Source organism: Sinohyriopsis cumingii, chromosome 17, assembly GCF_028554795.1.
Source record: "Sinohyriopsis cumingii isolate HCF-2022 chromosome 17, ASM2855479v2, whole genome shotgun sequence".
Taxonomy (NCBI): domain Eukaryota; kingdom Metazoa; phylum Mollusca; class Bivalvia; order Unionida; family Unionidae; genus Sinohyriopsis; species Sinohyriopsis cumingii.
Genome location: NC_142977.1, coordinates 120,597,804 through 120,623,920, shown reverse-complemented (window position 1 = coordinate 120,623,920; position 26,117 = coordinate 120,597,804). Strand labels below are relative to the sequence as shown.

The 26,117-nt window shown below is 33.9% G+C and overlaps 1 protein-coding gene across 1 annotated transcript in view; it reads right to left on the bottom strand.

Annotated features, from left to right (window-relative positions):
* Positions 1 to 26,117, bottom strand: part of LOC149779768 (RING-type E3 ubiquitin-protein ligase PPIL2-like) — a 69,465-nt gene that overhangs the window by 27,935 nt on the left and 15,413 nt on the right. Inside the window, exons 4-12 of the mRNA XM_089940625.1 lie at positions 24,887 to 24,938; positions 23,525 to 23,576; positions 23,098 to 23,189; positions 21,023 to 21,112; positions 17,330 to 17,405; positions 13,688 to 13,782; positions 11,345 to 11,392; positions 3,955 to 4,030; positions 1,299 to 1,405 (exon numbers count right to left, since the gene is read on the bottom strand). Of these exons, the coding sequence (XP_089796751.1) occupies positions 1,299 to 1,405; positions 3,955 to 4,030; positions 11,345 to 11,392; positions 13,688 to 13,782; positions 17,330 to 17,405; positions 21,023 to 21,112; positions 23,098 to 23,189; positions 23,525 to 23,576; positions 24,887 to 24,938 (688 nt within the window). The remainder of the gene's footprint in view (positions 1 to 1,298; positions 1,406 to 3,954; positions 4,031 to 11,344; positions 11,393 to 13,687; positions 13,783 to 17,329; positions 17,406 to 21,022; positions 21,113 to 23,097; positions 23,190 to 23,524; positions 23,577 to 24,886; positions 24,939 to 26,117) is intronic.

The following is a 26,117-nucleotide window of genomic DNA, read 5'->3' as shown; positions in this document are numbered from 1 at the left end:
ATTACACACCCTTACAAGTTTATACCATTACACACCCTTACAAGTTTATACCATTACACACCCTTACAAGTTTATACCATATTCTTCTATTTATGTTAAACTTGTCAATAAGCAAGCAGACACGAATTTCAGTTACTAACAATTTACATTTTTAATTTTGAAAATGTCATTATATATGATTTCCTGACTAACTCCACTAGATTTAATACTGATCCAAATCAAACATTGAGGAGCCAATTATCCAAATTTTACTGCAACAAATCATATTTCTGTAGTTTTTACTTTTATTCTGTAAGTCTGCGTTTTAAAGGTAATTTTGTAAGACTTAGGGAAAATCACAAGGCTTGGTAGGTCTGTTACTGTAACCCATGCTTTGAGGTATCCAAATGTAACCCATGTTTTGAGGTATCCAAATATAACCCATGCTCTGAGGTATCCGAATGTAACCCATGCTCTGAGGTATCCGAATGTAACCCATGCTTTGAGGTATCCGGATGTAGCCCATGCTTTGAGGTATCCAAATGTAACCCAGGCTCTGAGGTATCCAAATGTAACCCATTCTTTGAGGTATCCAGATATAACCCATGCATTGAGGTATCCAAATGTAACCCAGGCTCTGAGGTATCCAAATGTAACCCATGCTTTGAGGTATCCAAATTTAACCCATGCTTTGAGGTATCCAAATATAACAAAGTAGCCAATATTTCAACAAAACACTTAAAAATAAAAAGGCATGATATGCATCACAATACTTAATACTTAAAACAATACCAGACTTCCATATGACACACTGTGATATCAATTTGCAATTCAATATACATTATGATGCAGCAAATTATAGATTCTGCAAGCATGGTAGACACCTTGGCGACTAAGACTAGTGGCAATTTCCACATGCTAGACTGGTTCACTATTTTCAGAAGTGATTCACTTTCGTACCTCATTTAACAATATGTGCACATGTTTACTGCTTATCTTTGCTCTAATTATATTTTTTTTAGCTCAGAGTAAAAGTTGAAAAAGGTTATTATTTGTTTATTTCTATTCGCTTCTGTGGTGTGCAATATTTTATATGTTGTAATGACACACAATCACATTATCTCAATTCGCATGTTTGCACTGTGATGAATAAACAATTACTCATCCAATATATGCAATGGTGGAAAGACCAACTGCATTACTGATGTGCATCAACAAATTGTTACCCCTCTAGTTGGTAAAAAGGACAATGCTGTGCTCAACATAAAAGTGATAAGTGTCGCACCATGTTTATGCAAGAAACATAAAAATCATCTTACCATTTCACAATGGAGCTCCACATTCAGAGGTCCGAAATTAGTAATAAATCTGACATAGCCCTTTTTCTTCACTCTAGCATATCTTATGATGTCTTCATCAATAACAGCTGCCAAAACAAAAATAATAAACTTCAAAAAATTTGGGCTGGGAATAATTTTACCATTTAAATGGAAAATTTTAAACAAAATATGTTTTTGACTCAACAAAGTCACTGTCTTTTATTTTTTTGAAATATCCATAAGAATAAAATGAAACACTATCATGTCATCAGATTCTTTATAGTACAAGTGAGGTTTAATCCAGATCTACAGATACAAGTGTATTTCATGCAAAAAATTATAATAGTCATATTTTAAATGAGTAAATGCTTCAATGCTTTGAACATAACTGAGTTCTCGAAGACTTTTAACCTATTAAAAAAAATGAATTTTTATACAACTTTAACAAGCATGTTCTTGCTGTCTGTCACCATATCAATATTATACATAGATAAGACAAAAAATTTTTATGTTAACAAACTAGTTATAAATAGTTATATTAATATTTTTTGTATAATAAAATGAGATAGCTGTTCAATATTTTGTGTGATGCATCCATACTAAATCATCAATTAGGTTTTTTTTCTCCATTATTTGTTTAATGTCTCCATACTTAATCATAAATGTTTTTTCTTCCATTTTTTGTTTGATCACATGCAAGATTTTGTACTAGGAGATTCGTTAGAAAAACAAGAATCCCTCAAAGAGACTGACACTCTACTGGCTACAAGAGTTTACAGGGATCAAGATCATTTCTTAATTTTAACTATCTTTCACATTCTTCAGCGATAACAAGAATGTCAAATCAGTTGCTGTTCTTGGTACACTGGATGTCAACTTGGCACCATTTTCATTTAGACCCAATAAGTCATCATAAGATGTCTTCTGGTAGAAACCTTATGTTGTCATGACTTTCTGTTTTGGCTAAGCAATAAGTGCAACATTTTCATGATGGCTGCCATGGTTGCATATTTGATATCAGGTTGGCACCATTTCTATTTAGCACCAACAAAATATATGAAATCTTTTGATGAAAGTACAATGTCAATATGACCAGCCATCTAGGAGAAGAAGCACTAACAAGATTTTCAAGATGGCCATTGTGGCATTCATGTTAGAAGTCAGATCAGCACAATTTCATTTAGGACTAACTAGGTTTCATGATTAGCTTTTCAGTGAGAACCCCATACAGATATGACCATTCAATCAGAAGAAAAAGTAATAAAATTTTCAAGATGGCCAATGTGGCAAGCATGTTAAATGTCTGAATAACACCAAAAAGATACCATAATATAAATATCCATTCAGGATGAGTAGTGGTAATATTCTCAAGATAACCACTGATGGATATTAGATTGGCATCATTTTCATTTAGCGCCAACCAGACATCATAAAAAAATCTTAAGTGAAACCCTATGTATATACGAGTTTACATTCAGGATGAGTAGTGATAGGAAGATTTTCACGATGTCCAATGTGCCAGCCATATTGGATGTACAAGCAGCATTATCATTATTTACGATCAACAAGAGCAGGCATATATGACTTTCTCAAGAATGTGGACTGAATATGTTTTTTTTTAAAGCTCCAACTTATGATGTAACAAAGCAGATAAAACCATGCGGCAGGCCAGATCCAGCCTGCAGTCCATAGGTTGCATATACTTTAACTAGGATGAGGAATGACTGTATGTTTGTAAACTATCAAGGCAATATTCTAAGTAGTTTATTAGTGATAACAAAATCGTGCTAATGGCAGGCAGACAGACAGACAGACAAGAGACCATCCCATAAGCTCTTCTGGTCTATGAGCAGAGGAGCAAATAAAAACAAGACTGTTTGCAAAATGAAATATAAAGCAAGGCGGTAGTGGGGACTTATTTAACATAGTAAAATGGATCAACTGTATTTTAAGTTGTAACTATAATAATGTGTACATTTGTAAACTGTCACTCAGCTTTACACCTTTATCACAAAAATTACAACTTATAATTCCTTTATGTAATAAGAAATATTAACAATCATAATAGTTTTACATTACAGATATTTAAAAAAAAAAACGAACATCTGAAGCTGAGGCTGCAACAATAACAACAGATCAGAATAACACTTCGATCACTTGTAAATCTACACAGTTTGAGATGATAATATTTGGGAAATTGACGTGAAAATGATTTTCATACGTAACAAAATGATTTAATGCATGGAGGATATATTCTTCATAAAAGAGATCTCAATCTGAAATCTGTACCATCTGCTATCTATAGAATATCGTACACCAGTGATCACTTCAAAAGAAATCGATATCAAATGAATTATCCCTTAAGTTTCATAAATTTCATTTAAAATTAGCCAAACTGTAAAATTCTATTTTATAACAGGATAAAAATTCTGATTTGATTCAATACAACTGCCAAGTAGTGCAACGTTCGACTTTTAAGCACACTATACATTATGCCCAAGACTATTAGACCATGGCATCATCTGAAGTACCAAGGTGTTATTAGATGCATGTATTAGAAATATTACATGGGTTGTATTAAACCAACTAGCAGTCATGTGAAAAAGCTTACAATATCCGTATCACACAAAGGACAAGTGAGTTCATGTAGACTAACCAGCTTCATGTTCTGTCATGACATCCATGGCAGTCGAGGTGAATGATGCAGCTACCTTTCCAGTGGAATAATGGGCCTAAAAAAGAAGTAATACAACCAGAAATATTAAGTAGCAACTTCACACAGTCATTACATTTATTTCATAAATAAAACCAAAATCTCACTTCTGCAACAAATAAAACAGGATAACTGTTGTAGAAAAAAGTATTAATTCAAAGATGCTTAACAGTGCAGTTGTAACACATTCATTTTGGACTTCTTATGTTCCAAGTTCAATCTCAGGCCAGCCTGAGCAAGAATTTGTGGTTGTCCATCCAAGATTGGTGGTAATTTCTGGATTTTCTGGTTTTTTGTGCAACACTGACAACTTGACAGTAACTGCAGTTTAGGGCTGTGTGAAGGTGATGGCATTTGGAAAGTGGAGCCTCCCAAAAGCATCGTTTCTGACATTTTGCTTTTTTCCAGTTTTCAAACTTTACTGCATAGAGTAACTTTAGAAACAGATGGGATTCTTCATACCAAAATATTAAATAAGACTAGGACAATTTTTTCTTATAATTTGTCATGACTTAAAAGTAGAGAAACTGCAGTGGCTCAACATTAAAATCTTCATGCTTTTTCTGCATTTTCCAATATTTGCACCTTCTGCAATACTCACCCTTCACCCCTAGACATTCACCCCAGGATCATAATGCAAAATCTGTCAATGCACTGTGAACATAGCACTGCAATTCAAACTGTAATAAAGATGGGCTGCACTGTGTACACAGTACTACAATCCATACTTAACAAAGATGGGTCTACACTGTGGACACAGTACAATCCATACTTAACAAAGATGGGTTTACACTGTGGACACAGTACTACAATCCATACTTAACAAAGATGGGTCTAAGCTGTGTCCACAGTACTAGAACCGATACTTAATAAAGATGGCTCTACATTGTGTACACAGTACTGCAGTGCATACTGTAACAAAGATGGGTCTACACTGTGTATACAATACTACAATCCATACTGTAACAAAGATGGGTCTACACTGTGGACACAGTACTACAATCCATACTGTAACAAAGATGGGTCTACACTGTGGACACAGTACTACAATCCATACTTAACAAAGATGGGTCTATACTGTGTACACAGTACTAAAATCTATACTTAACAAAGATGGGTCTACACTGTGTACACAGTACTAAAATCCATACTGTAATAAAGATGGGTCTACACCGTGTCCACAAACCCATCTGTAACAAAGATGGCTCTACAGTGTGTCCACAATACTACAATCCATACTTAACAAAGATGGGTCTACACTGTGGACACAGTACTACAATCCACACTTAACAAAGATGGGTCTACACTGTGGACACATTACTACAATCCATACTTAACAGAGATGGGTCTACACTGTGGACACAGTACTACAATCCATACTTAACAAAGATGGGTCTACACCGTGGACACAGTACTACAATCCATACTTAACAAAGATGGGTCTACACTATGGACACAGTACTACAATCCATACTTAACAGAGATGGGTCTACACCGTGGACACAGTACTACAATCCATACTTGACAGAGATGGGTCTACACTGTGGACACAGTACTACAATCCATACTTAACAAAGATGGGTCTACACTGTGGACACATTACTACAATCCATACTTAACAGAGATGGGTCTACACTGTGGACACAGTACTACAATCCATACTTAACAGAGATGGGTCTACACCGTGGACACAGTACTACAATCCATACTTAACAAAGATGGGTCTACACCGTGGACACAGTACTACAATCCATACTTAACAAAGATGGGTCTACACTGTGGACACAGTACTACAATCCATACTTGACAGAGATGGGTCTACACTGTGGACACAGTACTACAATCCATACTTAACAAAGATGGGTCTACACTGTGGACACAGTACTACAATCCATACTTAACAAAGATGGGTCTACACTGTGGACACAGTACTACAATCCATACTTAACAAAGATGGGTCTATACTGTGTACACAGTACTACAATCCATACTTAACAAAGATGGGTCTACACTGTGTACACAGTACTAAAATCCATACTGTAATAAAGATGGGTCTACACTGTGTCCACAAACCCATCTGTAACAAAGATAGCTCTACAGTGTGTCCACAATACTACAATCCATACTTGACAGAGATGGGTCTACACTGTGGACACAGTACTACAATCCATACTTAACAAAGATGGGTCTACACTGTGGACACAGTACTACAATCCATACTTAACAGAGATGGGACTACACTGTGTACACAGTACTAAAATCGATACTGTAATAAAGATGGGTCTACACTGTGTCCACAAACCCATCTGTAACAAAGATAGCTCTACAGTGTGTCCACAATACTACAATCCATACTTAACAAAGATGGGTCTACACTGTGGACACAGTACTACAATCCATACTTAACAAAGATGGGTCTACACTGTGGACACAGTACTACAATCCATATTTAACAAAGATGGGTCTACACTGTGTACACTGTACTACAATCCATACTTAACAAAGATGGGTCTACACTGTGGACACAGTACTATAATCCATACTTAACAAAGATGGGTCTACACTGTGTACATAGTACTACAATTGATACTTAACAAAGATGGCTAAAAATTATGTACACAGTACTGCAGTGCATACTGTAACAAAAATGTGTCTACACTGTGTATACAGTACTACAATCCCTACTTCAAAAACAAGGATGGGTCTACACTGTGTACACAGTACTACAATCCATACTTAATAAAGATGGGTCTACAATGTGTACACTGTACTACAATCCATACTAGAACTTACACTTAATAAAGATGGCTCTACATTGTGTACACAGTACTGCAGTGCATACTGTAACAAAAATGTGTCTACACTGTGTATACAGTACTATAATCCATACTTAAAAAACAAAGATGGGTCTACACTGTGTACACAGCACTACAATCCATACTTAACAAAGATGGATCTACACTGTGGACACAGTACTACAATCCATACTTTATAAAGATGGGTCTACATTGCGTACACAGTACTGCAGTACATACTGTAACAAAGATGGGTCTACACTGTGTGCACAGTACTACAATCCATACTTAACAAAGATGGGTCTACACTGTGTACACAGTACTACAATCCATACTTAACAAAGATGGGTCTACACTGTGGACACAGTACTACAATCCATACTTAATAGAGATGAGTCTACACTGTGGACACAGTGCAATCCATACTTAACAAAGATGGGTCGACACTGTGTACACAGTACTAAAATCCATACTTAACAAAGATGGGTCTACACTGTGTATACATTACTAGAACTGATACTTAACAAAGATGGGTCTACACTGTGTACACAGTACTAAAATCCATACTTAACAAAGATGGGTCTACACTGTGGACACAGTACTACAATCCATACTTAACAAAGATGGGTCTACACTGTGTGCACAGTACTACAATCCACATTTAACAAAGATGGGTCTACACTGTGTACACAGTACTGCAGTGCATACTGTAACAAAGATGGCTCTACAGTGTGTCCACAATACTACAATCCATACTTAATAAAGATGGGTCTACACTGTGTACACAGTACTACAATCCACATTTAACAAAGATGGGTCTACACTGTGTACAAAGTACTACAATCGATACTTAACAAAGATGACTCTACATTATGTACACAGTACTGCAGTGCATACTGTAACAAAAATGTGTCTACACTGTGTATACAGTACTACAATCCATACTTAGAAAACAAAGATGAGTCTACACTGTGTACACAGTACTACAATCCATACTTTAACAAATATGGGTCTAAACTGTGTAGATAGTAATACAATCGAGACTTAAAGATGGGTCTACACTGTGTAGATAGTACTACAATCCATACTTAACAAAGATGGGTCTACACTGTGTAGATAGTACTACAATCCATACTTAACAAAGATGGGTCTACACTGTGTAGATAGTACTACAATCGATACTTAACAAATATGGGTCTACACTGTGTAGACAGTACTAAAATCAATACTGTAACAAAGATGGGCCTGCACTGTGTAGTACTACAATCCATACTGTAACAAATATGGGCCTGCACTGTATACACAGTACTACAATCCATACTGTAATAAACATGGGTCTACACTGTGTACACAGTACTGCAGTGCATACTGTAACAAAGATGGGTCTACACTGTATACACAGTACTACAATCCATACTTAATAAAGATAGCTCTACATTGTGCAGATAGTACTAAAATTGATACTTAACAAATATGGGTCTACATTGTGCAGATAGTACTAAAATCGATACTTAATAAAGATGGCTCTACATTGTGCAGATAGTACTACAATCGATACTTAACAAATATGGGTCTACACTGTGTAGATAGTACTACAATCGATACTTAACAAATATGGGTCTACACTGTGTAGATAGTACTACAATCGATACTTAACAAATATGGGCCTGCACTGTGTAGATAGTACTACAATCGATACTTAACAAATATGGGTCTACACTGTGTAGATAGTACTAAAATCAATACTGTAACAAATATGGGCCTGCACTGTATACACAGTACTACAATCCATACTGTAATAAACATGGGTCTACACTGTGTAGATAGTACTAAAATCAATACTGTAACAAATATGGGCCTGCACTGTGTAGTACTACAATCCATACTGTAACAAATATGGGCCTGCACTGTATGCACAGTACTACAATCCATACTGTAATAAACATGGGTCTACACTGTGTAGATAGTACTAAAATCAATACTGTAACAAATATGGGCCTGCACTGTGTAGTACTACAATCCATACTGTAACAAATATGGGCCTGTACTGTATACACAGTACTACAATCCATACTGTAATAAACATGGGTCTACACTGTGTAGATAGTACTAAAATCAATACTGTAACAAATATGGGCCTGCACTGTGTAGTACTACAATCCATACTGTAACAAATATGGGCCTGCACTGTATACACAGTACTACAATCCATACTGTAATAAACATGGGTCTACACTGTGTAGATAGTACTAAAATCAATACTGTAACAAATATGGGCCTGCACTGTGTAGTACTACAATCCATACTGTAACAAATATGGGCCTGCACTGTATACACAGTACTACAATCCATACTGTAACAAATATGGGCCTGCACTGTATACACAGTACTACAATAAATACTGTAATAAACATGGGTCTACACTGTGTAGACAGTACTAAAATCAATACTGTAACAAATATGGGCCTGCACTGTGTAGTACTACAATCCATACTGTAACAAATATGGGCCTGCACTGTATACACAGTACTACAATCCATACTGTAATAAACATGGGTCTACACTGTGTAGATAGTACTAAAATCAATACTGTAACAAATATGGGCCTGCACTGTGTAGTACTACAATCCATACTGTAAAAATATGGGCCTGCACTGTATACACAGTACTACAATCCATACTGTAATAAACATGGGTCTACACTGTGTAGATAGTACTACAATCCATACTGTAACAAATATGGGCCTGCACTGTGTAGTACTACAATCCATACTGTAACAAATATGGGCCTGCACTGTGCACACCTTATTCTCCCTGACTTTGACTCTTACAGGGTTCGTGCACCAAAAGGATTTTTATTTTCTAGTTTTCCGGGGATTTTATGGGGAAAACAACAAATTTCAGAAGTCATTTTTAAAGTGTGATACTTTGACTAAAAACACAATACTGCTGTTGAAGGTAACGTTTCTTATAATCATATATATAAACCATGATAAACTGATAAAATTATTCCATAAATTAAACAAAACTTTTCAAAAACTCAAAGGATTATTTAGTTTTACACAGTACACTAGGTGCCTACAGTTCACATATTTCTTTCACTTTAGCATCAATGTCTGTTTCAAGCTTTTTAAGAGCTTCTTTCTTCTCTTTAGCAGAGAGTCTCAAGGCATTTGACTTGATTAAATATTTATGAGACTGAGTGTTCTCTGCTTTCTCTTCAAGTTTATCTGCTGTATCATAAAGTGATTAAGTTCTTTTCTAGTCTTATCTTCTGAGCTGATTCAAATTTTGAACAGACATACAAAGTGATTTCAAAGACTGGTTATATTGCAATAATGGCTCATATTCACTGCCATTTTTTGATGATTGTTGATCGCATGTAAGTGCTGTAGTTTGACCTGCTGGTGGTGATGTTGTTGTTGATGCCAATGCTGGGTTTCATTTACCACATTTAGTCGCTTCACAGAGCCACAGTTTGCAATATTTGTTTCTCTTGTGCATCTCTGATTTCATATGTGAAGTGAATGCAGACTCTTCTCTTTTGGAAATGTTGATATACTTCAAGCACATTCCATGGAATGCTCTGAATTTCAAAAGGGTTATTTGCTGAAGCCATCCTTGAAAAATCCATGAAAATGCTCATCTTCTAATCAAGCATTTCTGAACAATGTTTTATAGTCTGAAATTTTAAATCATTATAATAATAAAAATTCAGGATGAAAGAATTTTATGTCTTGCAACTGTAGATGGTACAAATCAAACAATGCGAATAAAGAAACATCCAGTGCAGAGAAAGGAAACTGACTACTGAACATGTGTACAAATGATTAGGCACATGTACAAAATCTCTTAGTTACCAGACTCAGTCATGGCTAATGATGTAATATGATGATCATTGCAAAATTGTTCTCTGCAAAGTTGCAGTGAAAAAATGACATATTCTCTCAAACAAAATTTTAATATCAAAATTCCAGTACATTTCATGACAAAAGGCAATTTTCATGGAGGTTTCCAGGATATTTTTGCTGAATTCAAACCCCCAGATGGATTTCTAGCATCTCCTTAGAAATCAAGAGGGCACAGGAACCCTGCTTTAACCTGGCACTCAATAGAATTAAATATTTATGATAGAGTCTTACTGATTTTTTACATGACAAAATACAAATCAAGAACAAATAAATATTTGAATCTGAAAAAATTTTAATTATGAAAATTAATGTAATAAAATATGAATTTATGCAGAAACATTTTTTTCTTTCAAATGATTTTCTATGTTCAAAGTTTTATGATTTTCAAATTTATGCAAGTTATACCATCAAACTAGAAATGCCATTATTATACTAATTTTTGGTGTTGGTTCTATTTACTATTTCAACCCATTATTGGATATATCATGCTGAGGAAATGGGAGACAAGTGCCTTTGCCAGGGACACACAAAGGGAGACAACCTGCTACCCTTGTATTATGAATCTGATGCTCTACCCACTGAGCTATAGTGACTCTCTTACTATGACACAAAAAAAGATGAACTTACTGCATTAAATTTATCCAATTTTGGTTTCTTTTCTTCTTCTTTCTTCTCCTGGGTAAAAGAATAAAAAATGGTAATGTTGCACCTTTTCTTGACTAAGGCATATAATCAAGTAAAAGAAATCATGGATTAAGTATTATTTACATGTGAAAAAGATACATACATTACAGATAAATAAACAAAACATTTGGTAATTAGTACCTTTACTTGTGAACACTAAGTTGTTTTAATACTGTATATTACAAGTTTTACTCAAATAAATCGCATTAATCTACCCATTACATTTACAGTCTTGAAAGAAACTTTATGCAAATTTAACAGGACACTGCATTAAACTAATTTAAATACAATTTCTGACCATTCTGACACAAAGGCTTGATTAGTACTACTACCAGGTAAGGAAATAGGGGACTAGTCTGCTGAAGATGCCAGGTTACAGAGGTGCCATTTTAGAAAATTTTGTATATCGCTACAATATATACTCACTTATAAGTTGGTTCCAACTGCAATCTGCACAGACCCAGATCTGCCACTGTATTATGCACTGGTAGATCTGGGTCAGTGCAGTTTGTTAGGAAAAATCAATAGATAAGCAACACAGACCCTGATCTGCTGGTACATTACGCAATGGCAGATCTGAGCATTCACTTTTGCAATAAGAATTAGACCACAACCTATATATCAGTTTACTGTAATTAGGTAATTCACATATTGACAAATGGAGAATAACTGTTGTTAATGACCAAACTTTAGCGTTCTGTTCATGCATTAAAAAGCAGAATATGTGGTCAGATGATAAAATAGATACAGAATAAAATATGTTTGCACAGTGTTTATGTTTAATGATGAACAAATACCTAATATTAATGAACTCAGTTCACATCTAAGAATGTGTGAATTATTCAATAATAACAACATGCTAACGTGTATGATTTTATCAATTGCATATTGTATGAAAAATGCTACTGTGCACCTGTCTCTCACGTTCATAAATAAAAATATAAAAGTCATGTAGATTCTTTCTAGTGTGAGTGAATAAATACCTTGCTCCAAACTTAACCGTAAAAATTACAAATGAAAAATTAAAAATCATATTGGATGATATGCCCAAGTATCAATTGTTATGTCAAGCCATAGAGGTTTACAACTGATGTAGATGACATGCATATATAAGCCTCCTCCCAACCCATTTCAAGTGCTACTGAACCTGCCTAAGGAGTTGTCTTTATTAAGTAATCACATTTTAAAAGTTGTTTTGAATATCTCTAAAACCAAATTTATAAGAAATAAACCTATATTTAAAAGCCATATGACAAAGTGGAAACTTTCCCACCCTCAAACCTGAGTGCTTTACACATTTATCTAGTTCTGCGAACATACATTTTTTGGTTATCATCATGTGACCAATAATTCAATACTGAATCATTTTCATTAATTCACTAACTGATCTTCCATTTAAATATACATTAATTCACTAACTGATCTTCCATTTAAATATACATGGTACTCAGGGGAGGCATTAAAAAAAATATGTCAGGATGCTCTAATTACTCATAGGGTTTGTATAAAAATATATGGCAGGGTACTCTAATTATCATTGGGTTTGTATAAAAATATATGGCAGGGTACTCTAATTATCATAGGGTTTGCATAAAAATATATGGCAGGGTACTCTAATTACTCATAGGGTTTGTATAAAAATATATGGCAGGGTACTCTAATTATCATAGGGTTTGTATAAAAATTATACACATTTCTAAACTGCATCTAAAGGTGACTATTCCACATTGAAAGTACCTTCCCTGTGTGCTTTGCATATTTTACTGGAAGAGCCTTAAACGAAATCACTGGAGATGAAAGAGAGACTTTTTCTAGTAAATTGGCACCATATGTATAATAAATTTACTGTTAATTTTCTTTTAATCAACAGAATATACAATGTATTTTTGAATATCAAGTTATCTGGGGCCAATAAAAGTGAATTAGCATAGCTTTTCTTTCATAACCTGGTCTAAAAAAACAATTTCTTTTTAGTCTGTTGACATTAAAATAATAAAAGAAAATTAAAGGGGGGAGGGCAAGGAGACAATAGGTGAATAGCAAAATTATCCTTTCTTATGACAAAATGCAAAGGATTTTTATTATATATGTGTGGAAATTTCATTGAGCTAACCCTTTCCTAATTTTTTTTACCCCAGAAACATTTTGCATATTTTTAGCATAAAATATCCTTTTCTAAATTTTTCTCCTTTTTTGTGGTTGTTTTATCAAAAGCTGTTTTCTTCCATAATAAAACTGAGGTCAAGAAGGGGGAAAATGACTACATAATTCCTCAAAAGTACATACAGGTACTTTATATTCCTTCTCAAGTGTCTCCAAAACATCTCTGGTCTCAGCAGTAATCGTCTTCAGGTTATGTTTGGGATCTTTCTTGGCATCATCTATAGATCAAACAAAAGTGAACCAATGAACACATGAGGGAGAACTTCTCAAGTAAAGGAGAACTGAAACTGGACTACTAACTAAAAAAAAGTAAGAAGATATTTTTAAAAAATTTTGTAAAACAAGAAATGAATTCATGTGCATGAAAGCCCCTCCACAGCTGGCGTGAAATGATACACATGTGCCATGTATCCACACGATTTACGACATACAAAAACTGATGATATATTATTGATATACATAGCAACTTGAGGTCTTTTCAATTTTTGAAGATCTGTCAGTGGTATGGTGGGTGCCATTTTATACATGGTGAAAACCTAGTTGTATTTCTAGCATGAAGATTATAGACAGACAGAGACTCATATGCCATGACAAGATAAAGTAATACACTTTCCAAATGGACTACCTGTTAGGTGTCAGTGCTTTTAATTCACCCTTTTAGGCCATTTCAGGCTCTCCATTTGATCAGATGCAGGACTCATTTTGGTCACCACACCCTTTGTTTAGCACTGCATGAATGCTTTAAAAACAATTTATTTCATGTCTTCACCATAATTTGGAAGCCATTACAGTCTTATCTTAAAACCAGAACAAACAGAGAAATTTTCTGGTGTAAGGAAAATTTTCTCTTGAATAAGCCCAAGTTTGGGAGTGTAGATAACTAACAATTAAATCCAAGGCATGGTATTTACTCCAAATGCAAAACAAATGCCACGACCATAGTTGTTTCTGTCGTTGTAAAAGGAAATTACTGACACACACCTGACAAACCCAACAAGACCATTTCAGGTAGGGTTTTTTTCTTCCCATAAATCTGACCAGTTTTCAGTAAGGTGTAACAAAATATCATGTACCACTATTGTAATGCTAGAAAACATGTATTTCAATAATAGACCATATTCACACCTCCCTCCATGAGACTTATTCAAATCAACACATGATGTCCAATAAACGTAATTTTGTCCCTACCTATTTACAAGAATCTATTTCTTTTTATTCTTCTAGATTATTCATATTTTTCAAGATGCTTATTTTTCCTATTGTCTTAAACATGCATCACTTGTTAGTTGCCATTTTAAAAAATCTATAAGCAACAGTTTGATCATGCAGATGTTTTGCATAAAAAAATATGTGCAGTTTAAAGTTCTGGGGAACTACTGTAAAGTTTGTCAGTTTCCTGACTCATGCCACTAAATCTAATATGAAGCCAGGATCCAAACCAAACACGGATGAGCCAATTATTTTACCTCAGCAATCAAATTTCTGCTTTTATTCCATAAAGTCCATACTTTAAGGGTAATTTTTGTAAGGCTTAAAGCAAAATCATAGGGGTTGGTAGGTGTGTTGACAACACCTACAGGCCTTCTAGAAATTAACAAGATGACTATAACTCAAGGAATCTGCTTTTTTGCTAATTCTGTGCTAATTTGTTTTTAATCCCATCAGCACAGTTAATTGCAGATTACATATATTGTTTCTTGTGTATGATTTAAGTACTTTACAGATTCTTTAACAGCAATGTTTGGGAGAAGCTTGTCTGTTGCTTTGTATCTGTTTGGATTGAATTCTGATGCAAAGCATGTCTGTTGCTTTGTTGCTTTGTATCTGTTTGGATTGAGTTCTGATGTAAAGCTTGTCTGTTGCTTTGTATCTGTTTGGATTGAGTTCTGATGCAAAGCTTGTCTGTTGCTTTGTATCTGTTTAGATGGAGTTCTGATGCAAAGCTTATCTGTTGCTTTGTATCTGTTTGGATTGAGTTCTGATGCAAAGCTTGTCTGTTGCTTTGTATTTGTTTGGATTGAGTTCTGATGCAAAGCATGTCTGTTGCTTTGTTGCTTTTTATCTGTTTGGATTGAGTTCTGATGCAAAGCTTGTCTGTTGCTTTGTATCTGTTTGGATTGAGTTCTGATGCAAAGCTTGTCTGTTGCTTTGTATCTGTTTGGATTGAGTTCTGATGCAAACTTGTCTGTTGCTTTGTATCTGTTTGGATTGAGTTCTGATGCAAAGATTGTCTGTTGCTTTGTATCAGTTTGGATTGAGTTCTGATGCAAAGCTTGTCTGTTGCTTTGTATCTGTTTGGATTGAGTTTTGATGCAAAGCTTGTCCATAGCTTTGCATTTGTTTGGATTGAGTTCTGATGCAAAGCTTGTCTGGTGCTTTGTATCTATCTGGATTGAGTTCTGATGCAAAGCTTCCAGCATGTCATACAGTAAATAAGCTACAGATGGCTCCGATTTGTAGCTATTGTTTTGCCCTGAACTTTAACAAACACTAATGAGAACTGAATGAAACATATTTCACTGCTGACACATCAGAAATGTAACCTTCAAATTCAATCCAAGTAGACAAGACACAACGCAACAGAGAAGTTCAGTGTAAAAGTTTTATTAAATGGCCAGTAAATTATTTAAATCATGCATGAGTAATATCTTCTTTATCTTGATACATGTTATCAATGACTGAAATACTGATGGGAACAAATAATTGGCATGGAATTGGCTGGGGGGAGGGGGATTGGGGCAGATTTCAAACTACATGCATTATTTACCTTGTTGTAATTTGCAGAAGGCAAGTGGGTGTTGTCAATATCACATTTTAGAGTGACAGAGCAGTGTATATGCCTGTGACAGCTGTCTCGGATGAATTCTCAAATTAATGAACAAAAATGTCTTTGTTTTTATAAACTGTTATCAGCTACCTAAAAACTGGTAAATTAAAATATCATTTAAAAATATTAATATTTTTATTAAAAAAATACCGAAAAATTTGTTTCAATTATACAATTTTATACGGTCCAAATGAATACCATTTACACTGTTGTCAAATTGTCACTTTATTGTCTCTCTTGCACACACACACAAACACACACACACATGAAAAAGCATACAGTTCAGAATAAAAACATATTAAAAATAGATGGATCATGCATGGTTTACCATCCAGACTCAATTTTCAATACTTTCAAGTAACTCTGAGATCTCTGCCATGCAAATGTCTGATATGAAATATCATGCCTCAACCCAGCAAGAACTGGCCATGTGACATATGAGTACAGCTGAAATCACAAAATAGCATGCCTCAAACCAGCAAGAACTGGCCATTTGATATCTGAGTACAGCTGACACCACAAAATAGCATGCCTCAAACCAGCAAGAACTGGCCATTTGATATCTGAGTACAGCTGACACCACAAAATAGTATGACTTATATCTGTAAGAAATGGCCACAAGACAGCATTCTCAAACAATCACAAAATGACAATGTGATGTTTCAGTAAAGCTGACACTGGAAAATCCCCACCCTAAACCATTCTGAACTGGACATATGATATCTGAGTAAAGCTGCCATCATGAAATAGCATGTCTTGAACCAGCTAGAACTGAACACATCATGCTTGAGTACAGCTGACATCACAGAATAGCCCATTTCAATCTAGAAAATTCTTGCCATGAGATGTTTGAAAACAGCTGTATGAATACAAAATATCTGGCCATTAGATGTTTGATTGCAATGTAAGAATGCACAAAAACAGTGGATAAATCTTACCATCATCTAAGAGTTTGAGGTTTTTCTTTAAATGAAAAAAACTGCTGATATTGAACTTCTCAAGATTTGTGGGATCCTGAAACAAAATGTGAACAAATATTAATTCACCTAACAAAGATGATTTTTCTCTAACTTAATATAGAGGATATCAACTTCCTAAAGTACTTCCTAGCAAATGTATTTTTTAAAAAATATAATAGCATACTGTTATACTGGCATTAAGTATACACTGAAAATTATGCCAAAATAATGAAGAAAATGACCATCCTGTACCTTTTAAAATTAGTGTATGTAACGTGTTTATGACAGTGAATAGTAGCAAATGATACTTTGGTGATTACACACACAGTAATATGGCTCATGATATGATTAGTCAGAAGTCTCCTTTAACTACACACAATTATTTAAAAGTAAAATTTCTTATGTATCTGACCTTCAACACAGTCAATAATAATGAGCCTTGGGTAGAAGCTAAAACTAAATTACATACTTACAGATTTTATTTTAAGAACAAAATTCAGGCAACCTATAATTTGCTATCAGGGCATTCAACCAATCAAATAATGCCAGGACTCATTCAAGCAGGTGATTGACTTAATTTTTAATCGATTTAGGCCTTTAATTTTGATAGTGAAATAAAAATTTGTTCTAGCCTGCCATTTTTACCTTCCAGCCTGCCATTTTTAGCTTCAAACCAAATATTCATCATTAGTTACATGCATAAAGTTATTCTCAAGAATATTAGCTTTGACAAATTCTATGACGTACATGATTGATTTGAGGTATTTAAGCAAAAGGATGGGTAAGACCTGAATAAACCAACTGGAAACAGGTATCTAGCCTGTGTAGCTCATATGCTAAAATTATGGATTATTCAAAATTGTTGCCATACCAAAGATTGCTTTCTGCTGTGCATTTAAACTTAAGGAATCATCTCATTTATTATGCCTGGGTTCTGTAAAGGTATATATAGTACTTTCTTCTCTTTGTCCATCCATCTGACTGCACATATATATATGAGTTAACAGACATAAAATAAAATACTCATTCTTCTCTATTATGTTTGCTTATCATTTTCATTTTATAACAGTTGCTAAAATTTGAAAAAATTCATGAGCTGTGTAACTTGTTCATAACTGTCCATACAGACCTAGAAGCAGGAAAAGTGGGTAGTGAATAGGACATTACTAATACATCATTATGGGCATTACATCATGGTTTTTGAGAGTACTTTATCATGGAATGGACCTAATCCTTTTGCTGACTCCTGGAAACCCACAGGATGAATTGAAAGGTTAAATAACAGGATGTCATTGAACAATATAGTTGTTGGTATAAAACTGAGGGCTTCTGAGATCCAGTAAACAAAAACAAATTTGACTGTAACACTTACCAAATCACATTACATTAGGAAAACTTTCTATGCTACCTCTGAATCCAGCCCTTCCAGATAGACATAAAAAATATCTTTATATCTATTATATAGACAATGATACAAATTAGGTTGGCTGTAAGACTTTCCAAGTTTCACTGCAAAGCCTATCCCTCTCCACTCCCACCATCTTGTAGCTTTACAAATGGAATATAAAGACAAAAATCTATCTCTAATTATTTATTTTGTATTTTTTAAAACCATATTATGCATGCAATACTTTAGTTTGGCCCAGAAGCCATGCAACAGGACATAACAAAGGGACATAACAATGGGTGTCAAAAAGATAGTTCTTAAAGGGAGAGATAACTGTAATCTTGTAAGCATACCAAGGATGAAGATGATGCATGAAAAGAATCATAAACTTTCAAAGGGTGAAGATGGGAGATGGTGAATTTGGGTGAGGGGATGTATTGTAATGTTACAAATGGTGAAAATAAGACAGATTTAAATCAGTTTTATAATAAAATATTCCAATGATTTTAAAACTGGTGTTGTTTTGGTATTTAACTTTCTACTGGGAGTAAAAAGTTAAAGTCACATCATACATGCACTGGTTTGGATTCTTGCCCAAGTGTAATGGTCTAGAAAAGGATGTGAGAAGGCGGAGATTTTACTATTTCTGGGAGAACAATGTGGGGAGGATGATGGGAATTTGAACAATGAGTCTTTAAAGTTACATTACTTAAAACTTGTTTTAAACCCGGAGCAGACACCAGTTCTCAAGAGTGAATATTTTGTGAAGGTGTGTCATCACTACCCTTATGTTGAAGCTATTAATCTCTACTATCTATACTGAGTTTTTATTGAGTTTTCATATGAACCTATTACTCTGTCTACTATCTGTATTGAGTTTTCATATGAATCTATTACTCTGTGTACAATCTATATTAAGTTTTCATATGAATCTATTACTCTGTCTACTATCTATACTGAGTTTTCATATTAATCTATTACTCTGTCTACTATCTATACTGAGTCTTTGTATGAATCGATTACTCTGTCTACAATCTATATTGAGTTTTCATATGAATATATTACTCTGTCTACTATCTGTATTGAGTTTTCATATGAATCTATTACTCTCTACTATCTATACAGAGTTTTTGCATGAATCTATTACTCTGTCTACTATCAATATGGAGCTTTTGTATGAATCAATTACTCTGTACTATCTATAATGAGTTTTCATATGAATCTATTACTCTGTATACTATCTATACTGAGTTTTTGTACAAATCTATGACTCTGTCTACTATCTATATTGAGTTTTCATATGAATCTATTACTCTGTCTACTATCTGAGTTTTTGTATGAATTTATTACTTTCTACTATCTGTATTGAGTTTTTGTATGAATCTATTACTCTCTACTATCTATAGAGTTTTTATTGAGTTTTCATATGAACCTATTATTCTGTCTACTATCTATATTGAGTTTTCATATGAATCTATTACTCTCTGCTATCTATATTGAGTTTCTATTGAGTTTTCATATGAACCTATTACTCTGTCTACTATCTATACTGAGTTTTTGTATGAATCTATTACTCTGTCTACTATCTATATTGAGTTTTTGTATGAATCAATTACTATATGTACTATTTATCTTGAATCTCTTACTCTGTCTACCAACTATATCAAGTCTTTGAATGCTGTTGCTGGACACAAATCTTAAGAACAGTTACTCTTTCATTGGAAGAATTCATTACTCTTGATCAATAGGATATTTCTTTTTGACACACTGTATTATCAACCCAAAAGGACACACTGTATTATCAACCCAATAGGACACACTGTATTATCAACCCAATAGAACACACTGTATTATAAACCCAATAGGACACACTGTACTATCAACCCAATAGAACACACTGTATTATAAACCCAATAGAACACACTGTATTATAAACCCAATAGGACACACTGTACTATCAACCCAATAGAACACACTGTATTATAAACCCAATAGGACACACTGTAATATCAACCCAATAGAACACACTGTATTATAAACCCAATAGGACACACTGTACTATCAACCCAATAGAACACACTGTATTATCAACCCAATAGAACACACTGTATTATCAGCCTCAAAGACAGTAAACAAATGTGTGATGGCATGCATCTACTTGATGAACCTTTCATTACCAATTATTCTAAAGTGGTTCCTGAAGGACATTTTGATTTCTAAACCAGACATGATGTATTCTTGGAAATATTTCAAGACTGAATGTAACAGCTACGGGTGAATAGTACCTGTATTGTAATAATATCCCTCCTTGTGAATGGCTCATCAGTCAGAAGATCCTTCCAAAAGTTTGGCTTGATGTTCAGTCTTTCTATTGCCTATAGGATTAAACAACAATATAATAATGAAACTAGAAATAAAAGGATGCAGAGATTTACCATTACTTTACAATTGTGCCTGAAACTCAAATCAGATGGATGGACCTGGGTAAGGCTTTATGCCTTACCATGGTTGTAGTGGGGCATACAAGATTTAATAATTTAAAACAAATCACACAAAGGAAAACCACATTGGGTAAGATATCAGAATGAAGTAAATATTTTTCAATCTGTTAAGTGGACTTTCAACCATATACCTGACCAGAAAAACTGTTAAGTGAACTTTCATTCATATACCTGACCAGAAAAACTGTTGATTGGACTTCCAACCACATATCTGACCAGAAAAACTGTTGATTGGACTTCCAACCATATACCTGACCAGAAAAACTGTTGATTGGACTTCCAACCATATATCTGACCAGACAAACTGCTGAATGGACTTCTTACCAGGTGGCTGACCACACAAACTAATGAATGGACAAGCCAATGGCTACTTAGGGTCAGATACCATTTGGTGCAAATTTTAAAAGACTTCTTCTCAAAGAAATTCAATGTACTGATTAGCAGACCAAAATCATTCTGGTTTCAATTACAATTAGCATAACCTCTATCTACATATACCATATTATCATGTATATCCAAATGATTAGAAAATTGAGCTAAACAGTTTTAAATCATAATAACCCAGCATATTTATCTTTAATACATGCTAACAATATTTAAAGCATACAATTTATTGTTCCTCAGAAAGACTTACATAAGTCTCAGCAACACTGAATAAAATGGGACAGAAAAAGATTAATAATCTAATTATTATTGCAAGCCTGTGCTCTGTGCTTCAAATAAAAGTTGACAAAGTCATGTAAGTGCTTCTTTGTATCAATCAGGCCATATATCAAGGTTCTTATTGATAAAGATTATCTTGATAAAGCTTTGGGAAAGTGAATTAAATCAATTAAATAATAACCGATTCTTTCATGCCTGATACTTAAGTCGGTGAAAGTGAAAACAACTTAATGGCATAAACTGATAAATTCACATAATACATATTTTAAGGTAATAAGAAACAAATGATTTGAACTTATGGATGAAGACAATAGGGGCATTACAGCATATATGTTGCCAGTCCTAGGATTGATAATTCAGCCAACCAAGAATAAACGATGCACAAGAAAATGAACTAAACTACTTTCGATACCCATACAAATGTTGGCAAGAAATTGATGAAAGTTTAAAAATAAATATTTCATTCTTTGACACCTGTGCAAAAGCATAAAAGAAAATGCCTTGTACAAACTTGAGTGTAGGTATTATGTCATTAAGATTCATATATAAAAGTAGTAGAACAACAATCCTAGCTACCAGTACAAAATTATTTCATTAATTTGAAGGGATTTATTGTACATTTTAGAGGTCAATTTAAGTGATGCAATAAACAAGTAATTAGTCCATAGAAAAATAATGAAATAATAGACAGGATTCCTTGAAAGTGCAAAAGGCCAAATACATTTTATCCAGCTGACTTTTTATCTTGGAAAGCAGGAGAAAATAATGTGTTAATGAATGCATATCTTGCAAGAAAAGAGAACATGCAACTCTAACAGGTAGCAAGTAACAGTTCAGTCTGGTCAAAATACAAATATGTTACTTGTCCATTCATGTAAATAATGCAAATATTAGGGAATTTACAAGAGTTAAAAGCAGTGCATCAAACAAACTGAAAATCAGTGAGTAAATTGTAATATTTTTTGCACCAGTTAATTCTGAACATTTACAAACCTCAGAATAATTTTGCCAAGAAATTTCGAAAATTAGTTAAAAGTAATAATTTGCCATGAAATTTGCAAAGTTTGTTTCACTGTAATACATAGCTGCTACTAATGTAATTATATTTTCAATTGTTTCTGACAGTTATTTGACAAAATTGATGACTATTTTGGGTTTTAAAATGCACAAGTGAATTGCATAGGTTCAGCCTTTACCTCATTGGCAAACACGTTCCCTGTCGGCTTGACTGCAACAATGTGTGTATTCTCATTGAAGACCTTGAATGTCACAGGACAGTGGTACTTTCCTGCAATGGAGAATATGATTTTTAATCACCCAATGACACAAAAATTGATTAACCAGGGATATTCTATGAAGCTGGAAAAAAATATACTACTGGACTTGATACAGAAACATGATACAGCCTATATAAAAATGAACTAGGAAGACACATGCTTTCATAAAACATTATAGATAGAAGTTATTATGACAGTTTTGAAGTCTGCATGGTTATATGAAATTCTGTAATTGATATATGAAATATATGAGTGAATAAAAAGGTGATATCTGAATCCCCTCAACAAAAATTAGCAAAACCACAAAAATTGATGCCCACAAAAATAAATGAAATCAAGTATTTACCTTCAGCATTTTTGTGGAAGTGTAGTCGAATAAGATCTTTTGCAGACATTTTCTGGAAAATAAGAATATTCATTTTTAGGTCAAGCTGGACATACAGTAATAGTCTAGTTGTTTGGCTGATTGATTGGTGTTTAAAATAAAGACATTTTGTGTTAAGACAATCAGAATAAAGTGGCTTGCCCAAGGAATCACCACAGCAGGTGACCTAGTCAGGTCTCAATATGATTTCAACTGCACCATTCTAAACATCTGGTTGCAAAGTTCAGCATATTAACCAATCAGCCAATGTGGCTATTGTGCAATAACATGACAGAGAATATAAAATCTCATGACTAAATGTACTTAATTCTCATTTACCCTTGTGGAAGTGTAAGAACGATAGTAATTAGAAAGAAAAATCAGAAGTACAAAATCCATACAAAGAATCCACCACATTCAAACACAGTAGCTCAGAATGATGTTAACTTTCATGACGTGTAAGAGATGTGAAGGATTATTGGAGACAAGATATAATTTATGAAATAAATATAATAGTGACATATCTCTCATGTAGAAAAAACCTTGTATGCATTCAAAGGTGACTAATAAAATAATGAAAAAATAATTTTAGAAAGAAAAATGAAAGATTTCAAGGATGGTCATAGAAGGCAGATCAACATTAAGACCATTTCGACTGTAACTACTAACACAAACTGCTCTCAAATAATGAAATGCAACATAGATGTAGTTATAACATTTTAAAAAGTTTTATTACTTTCATGTTTAATAAAGTGGAGCTGCATGGACAATGCATTAGATCAGGGGTCTCAAATACATGGTTCACTGGCGGCCTGTGGAATTATTTCCCATGGCCTGAAACAACACTTGGAATTTATGAAAAAATTAATAATGCAAATTTTTTTGTTCACAGTCAGCTAGTTTTGATAAAAAATCTGATTGTTTTATCATTTACTTTTGTTTCCTACATTTCAACTGGCTACATGTCATATGAGCTGCTATCGCTCAATGAAAAGGTTTCAGCGATGAGACCCTCTGGTCATGTACTTGTCCTTATGTGGTCCTTGATTTGAGTTTGAGACCCTTACATTAGTCCATGATGATAAATGATTGTTTAACAGTTATTTTATCATGGTGAAGCAGAATGCCTGAATTTCTAACAAAACAGTGTACGACTATTACAACAATAAATTCTAAATATAACATCCATTGAAAATACTTTGCATATCCACAAAAAAACATTAAAGGTTTTAGTAATGCTGCTGCCTTTTATGCACCAGTGTGATATACTACACAATACTATATTTATTACATAAACCCATATATTACAGTATGACAAAGTGTCTGATTTAGGATATGACTTACCTCTCCTGTGGCTGGATTGATGCCAAACTTTTTCAGGAAAGGCACAATATTCCTTAAAATAAAGCAAAATACTGCTCATTTTTAAATAAAAGAAATAAACACTTCATATTTGAACAGAAACAAAATATAATATCTCATCAGTTATTTCAACTCAAAGTTAACTACATACTATATTATCTCATTGCAATGCTGAATACAGGAACCATGGATTATACCACTTTATAATGAGACCATGGTATATGACATGAATCAAACATAATTTTAGTATAACATAATAAAATGGAATCCAAAGCCATACCTGTCATAATAGAGGAAATGTATTATGAAATGGGACAATACAGAGAGGGAGTGCTGTACTTCCTATATCTTATTTCAGTTTGCTAGACCATGTGTGGATGACTAAATGATGACAGAAGAATTCCCTGCAATACTATGTCCAGTTACTTTTTGTCCTCAGTTCCCTGGAATACTATGTCCAGATACTTTTTGTCCTCAGTTCCCTGGAATACTATGTCCAGATACATTTTGCCCTCAGCCTAACGTTATTCTGTTGGTTACTGTAAGTGACTTCATATTATCAAGCCACATAAGTGTGTTTATACTTTTAGGGTTGGGCTATGGTTACTTTCTATGCTATGATCCAGAGGCAATTTCCATGGGGCTGGGAGAGACCCAGTTGCCAGTGCCTGTTGTACAAATGACTTGGTTTGTATAGGATGGTGTTTGAATAGTGTTTGAACAATTACCCAGGATGCATGAGGTGTAAGGACTAACCAAGTACTTTATGCTAAATAAATAAATAAATTCTCTTGATCATTTCATGTATGTGTGGTTATACTTCAGGGCAGGAGTATGAACATCTAATTTATGAATTAGGGACAAGTGTCGTGGGGCAGGAAAATGTTCACAGGACAATGATGGTTACATAAATGACTATGCCTTTTAATGCTGAGAAAGTGTATACACTGCATAAAGTTATAGGGTGGGAACATCAATAGTTTCTAAAATATGACCTGGGGCTTGGCTCTAGAGGGTAAGAACAGATATAGGGGAATGACAATAGATTTAAAACAAAGTTTACCTGTTTACTAATGCAACATACAAAATATATATCCAAATATAAATGCATGCATCATAGGAAATGAGAACTGGTATATATATATATATATATATATATATATATATATATATATATATATATATATATATATATATATATATATATGTTAAA